The sequence below is a fragment of the Oncorhynchus tshawytscha genome, linkage group LG20 (assembly GCF_018296145.1).
Source record: "Oncorhynchus tshawytscha isolate Ot180627B linkage group LG20, Otsh_v2.0, whole genome shotgun sequence".
Lineage (NCBI taxonomy): Eukaryota > Metazoa > Chordata > Actinopteri > Salmoniformes > Salmonidae > Oncorhynchus > Oncorhynchus tshawytscha.
In genome coordinates this window covers 44,048,495-44,066,422 of record NC_056448.1, presented here as the reverse complement: position 1 = coordinate 44,066,422, position 17,928 = coordinate 44,048,495, and the positions used below count along the sequence as shown (strand labels likewise).

The 17,928-nt window shown below is 42.6% G+C and overlaps 1 protein-coding gene across 3 annotated transcripts in view; it reads right to left on the bottom strand.

The window, feature by feature from the left end:
• Window positions 1-864: 864 nt before the first annotated feature.
• LOC121840214 (pre-B-cell leukemia transcription factor 3-like) overlaps window positions 865-17,928 on the bottom strand; it is a 131,483-nt gene continuing 114,419 nt past the window's right edge. For 2 of the 3 annotated variants that reach the window (XM_042302712.1, XM_042302713.1), the window contains 2 exons: window positions 3,640-3,726; window positions 865-1,072 (listed from right to left, as the gene is read on the bottom strand). In XM_042302712.1, the coding sequence (XP_042158646.1) occupies window positions 980-1,072; window positions 3,640-3,726 (180 nt within the window). In that variant the 3' untranslated portion in view covers window positions 865-979. The remainder of the gene's footprint in view (window positions 1,073-3,639; window positions 3,727-17,928) is intronic. The other variant, XM_042302714.1, reaches the window with a different exon arrangement.

The window sequence follows — 17,928 nt, the reverse complement described above, 5'->3', positions numbered from 1 at the left end:
TAATGCTAATGATGAGGTTAAGAAGAGGTAGCACTCTAAGTTACTAAAAATCTGTTTGAAATGGTGACGTCGTCATTTTCATGAGGTAAATCATTACAGCTCTGTTTTGACACACAATTCTCGGGGAACCGCTCAAATGGTATTACTATTAGTACATGTAATTTGTATAGATATGGTGACACATGATCATACAAATATGAATTTGGGACAGTATCGGAGTGAATACTATCAAACGACTGAATTATATCCATTCGAAACAGAATGCAGTGTCCAATAAAAGGTGTAGAAAGTCATGTTCAGCAAGAGGACTCATGTTTGAGAATAAGAGCATGACAACAACAACAACAAGCTGCCGTTTTTAAATGTCCTTCATCGTGTCAATCCACAAAACAATGTTAAATCCGGGATGTTAGTATCAGAAAAACAAAAGAGCCCACTAGAGGTGCAGCCATCCTAAGTCCATTGAAGCATTGCAGCAAGCCAACCTTCCGTCAGTTGGGCACTTCGAAGGATTCCGCTGTCCCCACAACAGTTGTATAGTGATACTGGCAGAAGAAAACCCATTGGACCACATGTATGTTGCCTTCAGTCTTAGTTGGCCAAATAGAGAACAAAAAGGGGCCATAAGAGTAGATCTGGAGGGTTGAGAGAGATGCACGGTCTTCAGTTTTTACTTGAATAAATCTACTGTTATCTTCTCTAGACTTCCCATTCAGAACCCCAACTCGTCAGTCTGTCAGTTAATATATATTTATATTCAGAAAAATGTTGCTAAAAGCTGTATCCAATCATATCAGTCTTGACTGTGAAGGTTATTGGATGGGATTTTACAAAATGGCCGACATTGTCTGGAGTGAAGGGGAGGGGTTAGACTCAGTCGAGGGAGGTGATTGGTTCTGTTTGGCCTCTGTTTGGTTCAGTCACATTGGTCGAGGGCACGGTAGCATATTAGGTGGAAAAGAGACGATCAGTGAGGTGGTCAGTTTGAGGTATCAGAGTGCACACTGCCTGGCCCTTCGTTTGGGGACGTCACTGAGGAGGGAGTAGGTGCACCGTGCCATCCCCCGTTACCCTACATGATGGAGAAAGAGAGAGACATTGAGACAGAAACAGAGACAGAGACACAGAGAGACAGAGCGAGCGAGACAGAGACAGAGAAAGACAAAGACAGAGAAACAGAAACAGAGACAGAGAGAGCGAGAGACCGAGAAAGAGAGCGAGAGAGAGCAACAGAGAGAGAGACAGAGAGAGAGACAGAGAAACAGAGACAGAGAGAAACAGAGAGAGTGAGAGATAGAGACAGAAACAGAGAAAAACAGAGAGAGCGAGAGACACAGAGAGAGAGAGTACAAGGGTTACTTCTTAAAAAACAGGTAAAGTTACAACTGGGGAGGCTGATTTGATCGGGTCTTCAAGCAACCGAGCCACAACTGACAATCATAGTTCAGGGTGGATTACATTTAGAATTTAATGAAACTCAATATCCAAATGAACATCCAATAGTATAAAGCTTGTTTTCACAATCTGGTTTGGAAGAGGCCCCTTGCTTCCCTCTTTCAGCAGTCAGATTGAGTGTATACCCACAACAACGCACACATGGCCGGGCTAGGAAACAAACAGAGAGAGAGAGAGAGACATGGTGTCTGCCGGCGGGGTAAGCCCATTGCATTACCACTGACATCCCCAGACAGGGTCTCTTGCTGACAAATTTGCCCAGCGTCCTGGTCATTGGAGGCGAGTGGTGAAATCAATGTCTTATCGGATTGCTTTAGTGGTTGTCGCTGCAAATTCTAGTGTCAGTTATGAAGACGGAGGGGACACCACCGCGGGTAACAACTTTAAGGGGAAACACTGAAAGGAAGTGACGGGAGGAGGATTTTTCTTATCGTCGAGTCAGGAATGGGTTAGAATAGGGTTTTGGCCTGGCATTTGATTTTAAAAATGTTTTTAAAAAATCACAGATTGAAACATTGTCCTTGCATAAATGAGAAAAAATTAACATGTTTTCAATATATTGAAAATAATATAGAAATATATAGTACATAAAAAATATATTTAGCATGATCAACATATTGTACTATATCTGTATAACTCATAGTAGGTTTTGTTTAGCATCAACACTCTTTCTTGACAGAGCAGCTGACCCTGGCTGTCTTTAGACATACCATTCATATCCAGTGTGCTGTCCTCTACCCTGTCCAATCCATCCTGATGACTTCCCCTAGCTCGAAACAACGTAGCATGGCTGTGAGTGATGTGATACAGCCAAACACAACCCGCCATGCTTCCCTCACTTCACCTGTGATGGACTGAGAGCCATGACCTAAATAAGGAATTGTGAGGGTGAGGGCAGGGGAGGGGGAGTGCAAAACGCTACACTTTGAAGCTGCTCGAGGTTGGCACATCGCCTACACCGCCTGGAGCAAGAAAGGGTACTCCGGAAAACCCCAAAAAACGACACCTTGTTGTGGGAGTGCTCATAATGACGCGGCTTTGTGTTTTTTCACACGTTTGTGTGTTTTGTTTTGTTGCGGTGTCAGTTTTGATCATGTCCAATAGAGGAAGAAGAAGACATTTCAGGTAGTGGTACTCTTTAAGGTAGTGGTACTCTGAAAATACATCATGAACATACCAGCCGTGTATGTAGGTATTTTATTTAACATTACACAACAAAAAAACACCTCTAAAACAGAAACCTGTTCTAATCTGGAGAAGAAGCATAAGACATTGAGGCTGTCTCCATTTATACCAGACGGGAAACATTGTAATGGAGAAAAACCAGTCCGCAGCCTACTTCCCCTTTCATTGCTAGAGAGTGGACAGCAAATGCAAATGTTTCTCTGTGTCGCGGGTTGAGCGAAAGGAAGAGTCAGTACGCCTCTCTCTCTCTCTCTCTCTCTCCGTCGCGGCGGCTCATCCTCCACCAATAAATGTATCTTTACCACGGTAGCTCAGATTGTCTGGTGCAGGAAGAAGAAGGGTCTTATCAGAGCTCATCAGGAAAGACCATAGTCGCATCTGTACAAGGCTGCAGGCAATTCCAGTTTCATATTTCATTACCGTGATAAGAAGATGGACTGCAAATTCGCTCTCAGAAGCATTTCAAAGTAGTTAAATGAAAACACAGATACACCAGTAAAAAACCCCCGTTTCATATGGTTGTGGGGGTATTATAAAATGCATTTCATAAATGGAATGAAGCTCGCTTGCTCTTTCTCATTTAAATGGCTGGGGTGTTAATATGAAGCCATACATTTATCTTTGTCATCACATGGGCCGTCCTTAATCTCGCCTGTCGTATATTTGCTCTACGGTTTGATCACACTGGCGGCTCACTGAAAAGGTTTTGGGAGCCCTGGCAAACAGAGATTACCCCGCAGGTCCTCTTTTACAATCACCCCACCCTTAACTAACTGCATTCAGATACAGAGGAAGGGTGGTGGAGGGAGACGACGTGTGCAACATACAACTCTAGAAATACTATTTGGGTCCTAGGATTTTCTAACCCTGGGTGAATGGGATTTTAAAATGAAAATGATTTTAGGAGTCATTATCACCAATGTTGTCGTCACCATCATCATTGCGACGATATGACATATTTGCGGACATTGTCATGATCATGATTTACTGTACACTTACATTTAGACTGTGAGGACTGTACATGGGATGCCGTAGCCCATCATTGTATCCGACCGTCTGACTGATAGCATGGCGTATGGTATCCCCCTAGAGAAAGAGGGGGTAGGGGGGCGAGAGGGGGAGAGAGAGAGGGGGAAAGAGAGAGGGGGAGCGAGAGGGGAGAGAGAAAGAGGGGGGAAGAGAGAGAGTGAGAGAGGGAGGGAGAGAGATAGAAAGAGTGGGAGGGGGGAGAGACAGGGAGAGAGGGAGAAATGCAGAAAGAGAGGGAGGGAGAGAGATAGAAAGAGTGGGAGAGGGGAGAGACAGAGAAATGCAGAAAGAGAGGGAGGGAGAGAGATAGAAAGAGAGGGAGGGAGAGAGGAAGACGAAGTGAGAGAATGTCAATGCCTTCTCACCTTCCCTCCATCACTTTGAAAGAACAAAATGACAATAACAATAACTATTGCCACAACAAAAGACAAACAGGAAAGAACAGAATGGGATGAAACGTTGTTCAAAAGGTTATGACCTTGTAATGTTTGTAGGCAATTTGGCCTTTTTCTCTCAAAGAGAAGTTCTAATCTGTGACGAAGGCAAAACACAGGACAGCAAAGTATAGACCAGACATGGGACAGTATAGACCAGTCATGGGACAGTATAGAACAGACATGGGACAGTATAGACCAGTCATGGGACAGTATAGAACAGACATGAGACAGTATAGACCAGACATGGGACAGTATAGACCAGACATGGGACAGTATAGACCAGACAGTATAGACCAGACATGGGACAGTATAGACCAGACAGTATAGACCAGACAGTATAGACCAGACATGGGACAGTATAGACCAGACAGTATAGACATGGGACAGTATAGAACAGAACAGACATGGGACAGTATAGAACAGAACAGACATGGGACAGTAAAGAACAGACATGGGACAGTAAAGAACAGACACGGGACAGTAAAGAACAGACATGGGACAGTAAAGAACAGAACAGACATGGGACAGTATAGAACAGAACAGACATGGGACAGTAAAGAACAGACATGGGACAGTAAAGAACAGACACGGGACAGTAAAGAACAGACATGGGACAGTATAGAACAGACATGAGACAGTAAAGAACAGACATGAGACAGTATAGAACAGACATGAGACAGTAAAGAACAGACACGGGACAGTAAAGAATAGAACAGACACGGGACAGTAAGGAACAGACAAGGGACAGTAAAGAACAGAACAGACACGGGACAGTAAAGAACAGACAAGGGACAGTAAAGAACAGAACAGACACGGGACAGTAAAGTAAAAACAGACATGAGACAGTATAGAACAGAACAGACACGGACAGTAAGGAACAGACACGGGACAGTAAAGAACAGAACAGACATGGGACAGCATAGAACAGAACAGACACGGACAGTAAAAACAGACATGAGACAGTATAGAACAGAACAGACATGGGACAGTAAATAACAGACATGGGACAGTAAAGAAAGAACAGACATGGGACAGTAAAGAACAGACACGGGACAGGAAAGAACAGAACAGACATGGGACAGTATAGAACAGAACAGACATGGGACAGTATAGAACAGAACAGACATGGGACAGTATAGGACAGACATGGGACAGTATAGAACACAACAGACATGGGACAGTATAGAACAGAACAGACATGGGACAGTAAAGAACAGACATGGGACAGTATAGAACAGACATGGGACAGTATAGAACAGAACAGACATGGGACAGTATAGAACAGAACAGACATGGGACAGTATAGAACAGACATGGGACAGTATAGAACAGACATGAGACAGTAAAGAACAGAACAGACATGGGACAGTATAGAACAGAACAGACATGGGACAGTATAGAACATAACAGACATGGGACAGTATAGAACAGACATGGGACAGTATAGAACAGACATGGGACAGTATAGAACAGACATGAGACAGTATAGAACAGAACAGACATGGACAGTATAGAACAGAACAGACATGGGACAGTATAGAACAGAACAGACATGGGACAGTATAGAACACAACAGACATGGGACAGTATAGAACAGACATGGGACAGTAAAGAACAGTCATGGGACAGTAAAGAACAGACATGGGACAGTAAAGTAAAGAACAGACATGGGACAGTAAAGTAAAGAACAGACATGGGACAGTAAAGAACAGACATGGGACAGTAAAGAACAGACATGAGACAGTATAGAACAGACATGAGACAGTAAAGAACAGACATGGGACAGTAAAGAACAGACATGGGACAGTAAAGACCAGACATGGGACAGTAAAGAACAGACATGGGACAGTATAGACCAGACATGGGACAGTAAAGAACAGACATGGGACAGTATAGAACAGACATGGGACAGTATAGAACAGACATGGGACAGGAAAGGACAGACATGGGACAGTAAAGAACAGACATGGGACAGTAAAGAACAGACATGAGACAGTAAAGAACAGACCAGACATGGGACAGTAAAATAAAGAACAGACATGGGACAGTAAAGAACAGACATGGGACAGTAAAGTAAAGAACAGACATGGTACAGTAAAGAACAGACATGGGACAGTAAAGAACAGACATGGGACAGTAAAGAACAGACATGGGACAGTAAAGAACAGACATGGGACAGTATAGAACAGACACTGGACAGTAAGGAACAGACATGAGACAGTATAGAACAGACATGAGACAGTAAAGTAAAGAACAGACATGGGACAGAAAGAACAGACATGGGACAGTAAAGAACAGACATGGGACAGTAAAGAACAGACATGAGACAGTAAAGTAAAGAACAGACATGGGACAGTAAAGAACAGACATGGGACAGTATAGAACAGAACAGACATGGGACAGTAAAGAACAGACATGGGACAGTATAGAACAGACATGGGACAGTAAAGAACAGACCAGACATGGGACAGTAAAGAACAGACATGGGACAATAAAGAACAGACGTGGGACAGTAAAGAACAGACATGGGAAAGTAAAGAACAGACGTGGGACAGTAAAGAACAGACGTGGGACAGTAAAGAACAGACGTGGGACAGTAAAGAACAGACATGGGACAGTAAAGAACAGACATGGGACAGTAAAGAACAGATATGGGACAGTAAAGAACAGATATGGGACAGTAAAGAACAGACATGGGACAGTATAGAACAGACATGGGACAGTAAAGAACAGACATGGGACAGTAAAGAACAGACATGGGACAGTATAGAACAGACACGGGACAGTAAATAACAGACATGGGACAGTAAAGAACAGACATGGGACAGTAAAGAACAGACATGGGACAGTATAGAACAGACATGGGACAGTAAAGAACAGACATGGGACAGTAAAGAACAGACATGGGACAGTATAGAACAGACATGGGACAGTATAGAACAGACATGGGACAGTAAAGAACAGACATGGGACAGTAAAGAACAGACATGGGACAGTATAGAACAGACATGGGACAGTATAGAACAGACATGAGACAGTAAAGAACAGACATGGGACAGTATGAAACAGACCAGATATGGGACAGTAAAGAACAGACATGAGACAGTATAGAACAGACATGAGACAGTAAAGTAAAGAACAGACATGGGACAGTAAAGAACAGACATGGGACAGTATGAAACAGACCAGATATGGGACAGTAAAGAACAGACATGGGACAGTAAAGAACAGACATGGGGCAGTAAAGAACAGAACAGACATGGGACAGTAAAGAACAGAACAGACTTGGGACTGTGAAGAACAGACATGAAACAGTAAAGTAAAGAACATACATGGGACAGCAAAGAACAGACATGGGACAGTATAGAACAGACATGGGACAGTATAGAACAGACATGGGACAGTAAAGAACAGACATGGGACAGTAAAGTAGGAACAGACATGGGACAGTAAAGAACATACATGAGAGAGTAAAGAACAGACATGGGACAGTATAGAACAGACACGAGACAGTAAAGAACAGACAGGGGACAGTAAAGTACAGAACAGACATGGGACAGTATAGAACAGACATGAGACAGTAGAGAACAGACTAGACATAGGACTGTGAAGAACAGACATGGGACAGTAAAGAAATGACTAGACATGGGACAGTAAAGAACAGACTAGACATGAGACAGTAAAGAACAGACATGGGACAGTATAGAACAGACATGGGACAGTAAAGAACAGACATGGGACAGTAAAGAACAGACATGGGACAGTATAGAACAGACATGGGACAGTATAGAACAGACATGGGGCAGTATAGAACAGACATGGGACAGTAAAGAACAGACATGGGACAGTAAAGAACAGAACAGACATGGGACAGTAAAGAACAGACATGAGACAGTAAAGAACAGACATGGGACAGTAAAGAACAGACATGGGACAGTAAAGGACAGACATGGGACAGTAAAGGACAGACATGGGACAGTATAGAACAGACATGAGACAGTAAAGAACAGACATGAGACAGTAAAGTAAAGAACAGACATGGGACAGTATAGAACAGACATGAGACAGTAAAGAACAGACTAGACATGGGACTGTGAAGAACAGACATGGGACAGTATAGAACAGACACGAGACAGTAAAGAACAGACATGGGACAGTATAGAACAGACATGGGACAGTAAAGAACAGACATGGGACAGTAAAGAACAGACATGGGACAGTATAGAACAGACATGAGACAGTAAAGAACAGACATGAGACAGCAAAGAACAGACATGAGACAGTAAAGTAAAGAACAGACATGGGACAGTATAGAACAGACATGGGACGGTATAGAACAGACATGGGGCAGTATAGAACAGACATGGGACAGTAAAGAACAGACATGGGACAGTAAAGAACAGATATGGGACAGTAAAGAACAGACATGGGACAGTAAAGAACAGACATGGGACAGTATAGAACAGACATGGGACAGTAAAGAACAGACTAGACATGGGACTGTGAAGAACAGACATGGGACAGTAAAGAACAGACATGGGACAGTAAAGAACAGACATGAAACACTAAAGAACAGACATGGGACAGTATAGAACAGACATGGGACAGTAAAGAACTGACATGGGACAGTAAAGAACAGACATGGGACAGTAAAGAACAGAGGGGGACAGTAAAGAACAGACGTGGGACAGTAAAGAACAGACGTGGGACAGTAAAGTAAAGAACAGACATGGGACAGTAAAGAACAGACACGGGACAGTAAAGAACAGACATGAGACAGTATAGAACAGACATGGGACAGTAAAGAACAGACATGGGACAGTAAAGAACAGACACGGGACAGTATAGAACAGACATGGGACAGTAAAGAACAGACATGGGACAGTAAAGAACAGACATGGGACAGTATAGAACAGACATGGGACAGTAAAGAACAGACATGGGACAGTATAGAACAGACATGGGACAGTAAAGAACAGACATGGGACAGTAAAGAACAGACATGGGACAGTAAAGGACAGACATGGGACAGTATAGAACAGACATGAGACAGTAAAGAACAGACATGAGACAGTAAAGTAAAGAACAGACATGGGACAGTATAGAACAGACATGAGACAGTAAAGAACAGACTAGACATGGGACTGTGAAGAACAGACATGGGACAGTATAGAACAGACACGAGACAGTAAAGAACAGACATGGGACAGTAAAGAACAGTCATGGGACAGTAAAGAACAGACATGGGACAGTAAAGAACAGACATGGGACAGTAAAGAACAGACATGGGACAGTAAAGAACAGACATGGGACAGTAAAGAACAGACATGGGACTGTGAAGAACAGACATGAGACTGTGAAGAACAGACATGAGACAGTAAAGAACAGACATGGGACAGTAAAGAACAGACATGGGACAGTAAAGAACAGACATGGGACAGTAAAGAACAGAACAGACATGGGACAGTATAGAACAGACATGAGACAGTAAAGAACAGACATGGGACAGTAAAGAACAGACATGGGACAGTATAGAACAGACATGGGACAGTAAAGAACAGACATGGGACAGTAAAGAACAGACATGAGACAGTATAGAACAGACATGGGTCAGTATAGAACAGACATGGGACAGTAAAGAACAGACATGGGACAGTAAAGAACAGACATGGGACAGTATAGAACAGACATGGGACAGTAAAGAACAGACATGGGACAGTAAAGAACAGACATGGGACAGTATAGAACAGACATGGGACAGTATAGAACAGACATGAGACAGTAAAGAACAGACATGGGACAGTAAAGAACAGACATGGGACAGTAAAGAACAGACATGGGACAGTATAGAACAGACACGGACAGTAAATAACAGACATGGGACAGTAAAGAACAGACATGGGACAGTAAAGAACAGACATGGGACAGTATAGAACAGACATGGGACAGTAAAGAACAGACATGGGACAGTAAAGAACAGACATGGGACAGTATAGAACAGACATGGGACAGTATAGAACAGACATGGGACAGTAAAGAACAGACATGGGACAGTAAAGAACAGACATGGGACAGTATAGAACAGACATGGGACAGTATAGAACAGACATGAGACAGTAAAGAACAGACATGGGACAGTATGAAACAGACCAGATATGGGACAGTAAAGAACAGACATGAGACAGTATAGAACAAACATGAGACAGTAAAGTAAAGAACAGACATGGGACAGTGAAGAACAGACATGGGACAGTATGAAACAGACCAGATATGGGACAGTAAAGAACAGACATGGGACAGTAAAGAACAGACATGGGGCAGTAAAGAACAGAACAGACATGGGACAGTAAAGAACAGAACAGACTTGGGACTGTGAAGAACAGACATGAAACAGTAAAGTAAAGAACATACATGGGACAGCAAAGAACAGACATGGGACAGCAAAGAACAGACATGGGACAGTAAAGAACAGACATGGGACAGTAAAGAACAGACATGGGACAGTAAAGTAGGAACAGACATGGGACAGTAAAGAACATACATGAGAGAGTAAAGAACAGACATGGGACAGTATAGAACAGACACGAGACAGTAAAGAACAGACAGGGGACAGTAAAGTACAGAACAGACATGGGACAGTATAGAACAGACATGAGACAGTAGAGAACAGACTAGACATAGGACTGTGAAGAACAGACATGGGACAGTAAAGAAATGACTAGACATGGGACAGTAAAGAACAGACTAGACATGAGACAGTAAAGAACAGACATGGGACAGTATAGAACAGACATGGGACAGTAAAGAACAGACATGGGACAGTAAAGAACAGACATGGGACAGTATAGAACAGACATGGGACAGTATAGAACAGACATGGGGCAGTATAGAACAGACATGGGACAGTAAAGAACAGACATGGGACAGTAAAGAACAGAACAGACATGGGACAGTAAAGAACAGACATGAGACAGTAAAGAACAGACATGGGACAGTAAAGAACAGACATGGGACAGTAAAGGACAGACATGGGACAGTAAAGGACAGACATGGGACAGTATAGAACAGACATGAGACAGTAAAGAACAGACATGAGACAGTAAAGTAAAGAACAGACATGGGACAGTATAGAACAGACATGAGACAGTAAAGAACAGACTAGACATGGGACTGTGAAGAACAGACATGGGACAGTATAGAACAGACACGAGACAGTAAAGAACAGACATGGGACAGTAAAGAACAGACATGGGACAGTAAAGAACAGACATGGGACTGTGAAGAACAGACATGAGACTGTGAAGAACAGACATGAGACAGTAAAGAACAGACATGGGACAGTAAAGAACAGACATGGGACAGTAAAGAACAGACATGGGACAGTAAAGAACAGAACAGACATGGGACAGTATAGAACAGACATGAGACAGTAAAGAACAGACATGGGACAGTAAAGAACAGACATGGGACAGTATAGAACAGACATGGGACAGTAAAGAACAGACATGGGACAGTAAAGAACAGACATGAGACAGTATAGAACAGACATGGGACAGTATAGAACAGACATGGGACAGTAAAGGACAGACATGGGACAGTATAGAACAGACATGAGACAGTAAAGAACAGACATGAGACAGCAAAGAACAGACATGAGACAGTAAAGTAAAGAACAGACATGGGACAGTATAGAACAGACATGGGACAGTATAGAACAGACATGGGACAGTATAGAACAGACATGGGACAGTAAAGGACAGACATGGGACAGTATAGAACAGACATGAGACAGTAAAGAACAGACATGAGACAGCAAAGAACAGACATGAGACAGTAAAGTAAAGAACAGACATGGGACAGTATAGAACAGACATGGGACGGTATAGAACAGACATGGGGCAGTATAGAACAGACATGGGACAGTAAAGAACAGACATGGGACAGTAAAGAACAGACATGGGACAGTAAAGAACAGACACGGGACAGAAAAGAACAGATATGAGACAGTAAAGAACAGACATGGGACAGTAAAGAACAGACATGGGACAGTATAGAACAGACATGGGACAGTAAAGAACAGACTAGACATGGGACTGTGAAGAACAGACATGGGACAGTAAAGAACAGACATGGGACAGTATAGAACAGACATGGGACAGTAAAGAACAGACATGGGACAGTATAGACCAGACATGAGACACTAAAGAACAGACATGGGACAGTAAAGAACAGACATGAAACACTAAAGAACAGACATGGGACAGTATAGAACAGACATGGGACAGTAAAGAACAGACATGGGACAGTAAAGAACAGACATGGGACAGTAAAGAACAGACGTGGGACAGTAAAGAACAGACGTGGGACAGTAAAGAACAGACGTGGGACAGTAAAGTAAAGAACAGACATGGGACAGTAAAGAACAGACACGGGACAGTAAAGAACAGACATGAGACAGTATAGAACAGACATGGGACAGTAAAGAACAGACATGGGACAGTAAAGAACAGACACGGGACAGTATAGAACAGACATGGGACAGTAAAGAACAGACATGGGACAGTAAAGAACAGACATGGGACAGTATAGAACAGACATGGGACAGTAAAGAACAGACATGGGACAGTATAGAACAGACATGGGACAGTAAAGAACAGACATGGGACAGTAAAGAACAGACATGGGACAGTAAAGGACAGACATGGGACAGTATAGAACAGACATGAGACAGTAAAGAACAGACATGAGACAGTAAAGTAAAGAACAGACATGGGACAGTATAGAACAGACATGAGACAGTAAAGAACAGACTAGACATGGGACTGTGAAGAACAGACATGGGACAGTATAGAACAGACACGAGACAGTAAAGAACAGACATGGGACAGTAAAGAACAGTCATGGGACAGTAAAGAACAGACATGGGACAGTAAAGAACAGACATGGGACAGTAAAGAACAGACATGGGACAGTAAAGAACAGACATGGGACAGTAAAGAACAGACATGGGACTGTGAAGAACAGGCATGAGACTGTGAAGAACAGACATGAGACAGTAAAGAACAGACATGGGACAGTAAAGAACAGACATGGGACAGTAAAGAACAGACATGGGACAGTAAAGAACAGAACAGACATGGGACAGTATAGAACAGACATGAGACAGTAAAGAACAGACATGGGACAGTAAAGAACAGACATGGGACAGTATAGAACAGACATGGGACAGTAAAGAACAGACATGGGACAGTAAAGAACAGACATGAGACAGTATAGAACAGACATGGGTCAGTATAGAACAGACATGGGACAGTAAAGGACAGACATGGGACAGTATAGAACAGACATGAGACAGTAAAGAACAGACATGGGACAGTAAAGAACAGACATGGGACAGTAAAGAACAGAACAGACATGGGACAGTATAGAACAGACATGAGACAGTAAAGAACAGACATGGGACAGTAAAGAACAGACATGGGACAGTATAGAACAGACATGGGACAGTAAAGAACAGACATGGGACAGTAAAGAACAGACATGAGACAGTATAGAACAGACATGGGACAGTATAGAACAGACATGGGACAGTAAAGGACAGACATGGGACAGTATAGAACAGACATGAGACAGTAAAGAACAGACATGAGACAGCAAAGAACAGACATGAGACAGTAAAGTAAAGAACAGACATGGGACAGTATAGAACAGACATGGGACGGTATAGAACAGACATGGGGCAGTATAGAACAGACATGGGACAGTAAAGAACAGACATGGGACAGTAAAGAACAGACATGGGACAGTATAGAACAGACATGGGACAGTAAAGAACAGACATGGGACAGTATAGAACAGACATGGGACAGTAAAGAACAGAAATGGGACAGTAAAGAACAGACATGGGACAGTAAAGGACAGACATGGGACAGTATAGAACAGACATGAGACAGTAAAGAACAGACATGAGACAGTAAAGTAAAGAACAGACATGGGACAGTATAGAACAGACATGAGACAGTAAAGAACAGACTAGACATGGGACTGTGAAGAACAGACATGGGACAGTATAGAACAGACACGAGACAGTAAAGAACAGACATGGGACAGTAAAGAACAGTCATGGGACAGTAAAGAACAGACATGGGACAGTAAAGAACAGACATGGGACAGTAAAGAACAGACATGGGACAGTAAAGAACAGACATGGGACAGTAAAGAACAGACATGGGACTGTGAAGAACAGACATGAGACTGTGAAGAACAGACATGAGACAGTAAAGAACAGACATGGGACAGTAAAGAACAGACATGGGACAGTAAAGAACAGACATGGGACAGTAAAGAACAGAACAGACATGGGACAGTATAGAACAGACATGAGACAGTAAAGAACAGACATGGGACAGTAAAGAACAGACATGGGACAGTATAGAACAGACATGGGACAGTAAAGAACAGACATGGGACAGTAAAGAACAGACATGAGACAGTATAGAACAGACATGGGACAGTAAAGAACAGACATGGGACAGTAAAGAACAGACATGGGACAGTAAAGAACAGACACGGGACAGAAAAGAACAGATATGAGACAGTAAAGAACAGACATGGGACAGTAAAGAACAGACATGGGACAGTATAGAACAGACATGGGACAGTAAAGAACAGACATGGGACAGTAAAGAACAGACTAGACATGGGACTGTGAAGAACAGACATGGGACAGTAAAGAACAGACATGGGACAGTATAGAACAGACATGGGACAGTAAAGAACAGACATGGGACAGTATAGACCAGACATGAGACACTAAAGAACAGACATGGGACAGTATAGAACAGACATGGGACAGTAAAGAACAGACATGGGACAGTAAAGAACAGACATGGGACAGTAAAGAACAGACATGGGACAGTAAAGAACAGACGTGGGACAGTAAAGAACAGACGTGGGACAGTAAAGTAAAGAACAGACATGGGACAGTATAGAACAGACATGGGACAGTAAAGAACAGACACGGGACAGTAAAGAACAGACATGAGACAGTAAAGTAAAGAACAGACACGGGACAGTATAGAACAGACATGGGACAGTAAAGAACAGACATGAGACAGTAAAGAACAGACATGGGACAGTAAAGAACAGACATGGGACAGTATAGAACAGACATGAGACAGTAAAGAACAGACATGGGACAGTAAAGAACAGACATGGGACAGTATAGAACAGACATGAGACAGTAAAGAACAGACATGGGACAGTAAAGAACAGACATGGGACAGTAAAGAACAGACATGAGACAGTAAAGAACAGACATGGGACACTAAAGAACAGACATGGGACAGTATAGAACAGACATGAGACAGTAAAGAACAGACATGGGACAGTAAAGAACAGACATGGGACAGTATAGAACAGACATGAGACAGTAAAGAACAGACTAGACATGGGACAGTGAAGAACAGACATGGGACAGTAAAGAACAGACATGGGACAGTAAAGAACAGACATGAGACAGTAAAGAACAGAACAGACATGGGACAGTAAAGAACAGACACGGACAGTAAAGTAAAGAACAGACATGGGACAGTAAAGAACAGACATGGGACAGTAAAGAACAGACAGTATAGAACAGACAAGGGACAGTAAAGAACAGACATGGGACAGTAGAGAACAGAACAGACACGGGAGAGTAAAGAACAGATATGAGACAGTAAAGAACAGACATGGGACAGTAAAGAACAGACATGAGACAGTAAAGAACAGACACAGGACAGTAAAGAACAGACATGGGACAGTAAAGTAAAGAACAGACATGAGACAGTAAAGAACAGACTAGACATGGGACTGTGAAGAACAGACACGAGACAGTAAAGAACAGACATGGGACAGTAAAGAACAGACATGGGACAGTAAAGAACAGACATGGGACAGTATAGAACAGACATGGGACAGTAAACAACATACATGGGACAGTATAGAACAGACATGGGACAGTAAAGAACAGACATGGGACAGTATAGAACAGACATGGGACAGTAAACAACATACATGGGACAGTATAGAACAGACATGGGACAGTATAGAACAGACATGGGACAGTAAACAACATACATGGGACAGTAAAGAACAGACATGGGACAGTAAAGAACAGACACGGGACAGTAAAGAACAGACTAGACATGGGACTGTGAAGAACAGACACGAGACAGTAAAGAACAGACATGGGACAGTATAGAACAGACATGGGACAGTAAAGAACAGACATGGGACAGTAAAGTAAAGAACAGACATGAGACAGTAAAGAACAGACATGGGACAGTAAAGAACAGACATGGGACAGTATAGAACAGACATGGGACAGTATAGAACAGACATGGGACAGTATAGAACAGACATGGGACAGTAAACAACAGACATGGGACAGTAAACAACATACATGGGACAGTAAAGAACAGACATGGGACAGTAAACAACATACATGGGACAGTAAAGAACAGACATGGGACAGTAAAGAACAGACATGGGACAGTATAGAACAGACAAGGGACAGTATAGAACAGACATGGGACAGTATAGAACAGACATGGGACAGTATAGAACAGACATGAGACAGTAAAGAACAGACAGGGGACAGTAAAGTAAAGAACAGACACGAAACAGTATAGAACAGACACGGGACAGTAAAGAACAGACACGGGACAGTAAAGAACAGACACAGGACAGTAAAGAACAGACATGAGACAGTAAAGTAAAGAACAGACATGAGACAGTGAAGAACAGACACGGGACAGTATAGAACAGACATGAGACAGTATAGAACAGACATGAGACAGTAAAGAACAGACATGAGACAGTAAAGTAAAGAACAGACATGAGACAGTAAAGAACAGACACGGGACAGTATAGAACAGACAAGAGACAGTAAAGAACAGACACGGGACAGTATAGAACAGACATGAGACAGTAAAGAACAGACTAGACATGGGACTGTGAAGAACAGACATGAGACAGTAAAGAACAGACTAGACATGGGACAGTAAAGAACAGACATGGGACAGTAAAGAACAGACATGAGACAGTAAAGTAAAGAACAGACATGGGACAGTAAAGAACAGACACGGGACAGTAAAGAACAGACATGGGACAGTAAAGTAAAGAACAGACATGGGACAGTATAGAACAGACATGGGACAGTATAGAACAGACATGAGACAGTATAGAACAGACATGGGACAGTAAACAACATACATGGGACAGTAAAGAATAGACATGGGACAGTAAAGAACAGACATGGGACAGTATAGAACAGACATGGGACAGTATAGAACAGACATGAGACAGTATAGAACAGACATGAGACAGTAAAGTAAAGAACGGACACGGGACAGTAAAGTAAAGAACAGACACGGGACAGTATAGAACAGACATGAGACAGTATAGAACAGACATGAGACAGTAAAGAACAGACATGAGACAGTATAGAACAGACATGGGACAGTAAAGTAAAGAACGGACACGGGACAGTAAAGTAAAGAACAGACACGGGACAGTATAGAACAGACATGAGACAGTAAAGTAAAGAACAGACACGGGACAGTAAAGAACAGACATGAGACAGTATAGAACAGACATGAGACAGTAAAGAACAGACATGAGACAGTAAAGAACAGACATGGGACAGTAAAGAACAGACATGAGACAGTAAAGAACAGAACAGACATGGGACAGTAAAGAACAGACACGGGACAGTAAAGAACAGACACGGGACAGTAAAGAACAGACATGAGACAGTAAAGTAAAGAACAGACATGGGACA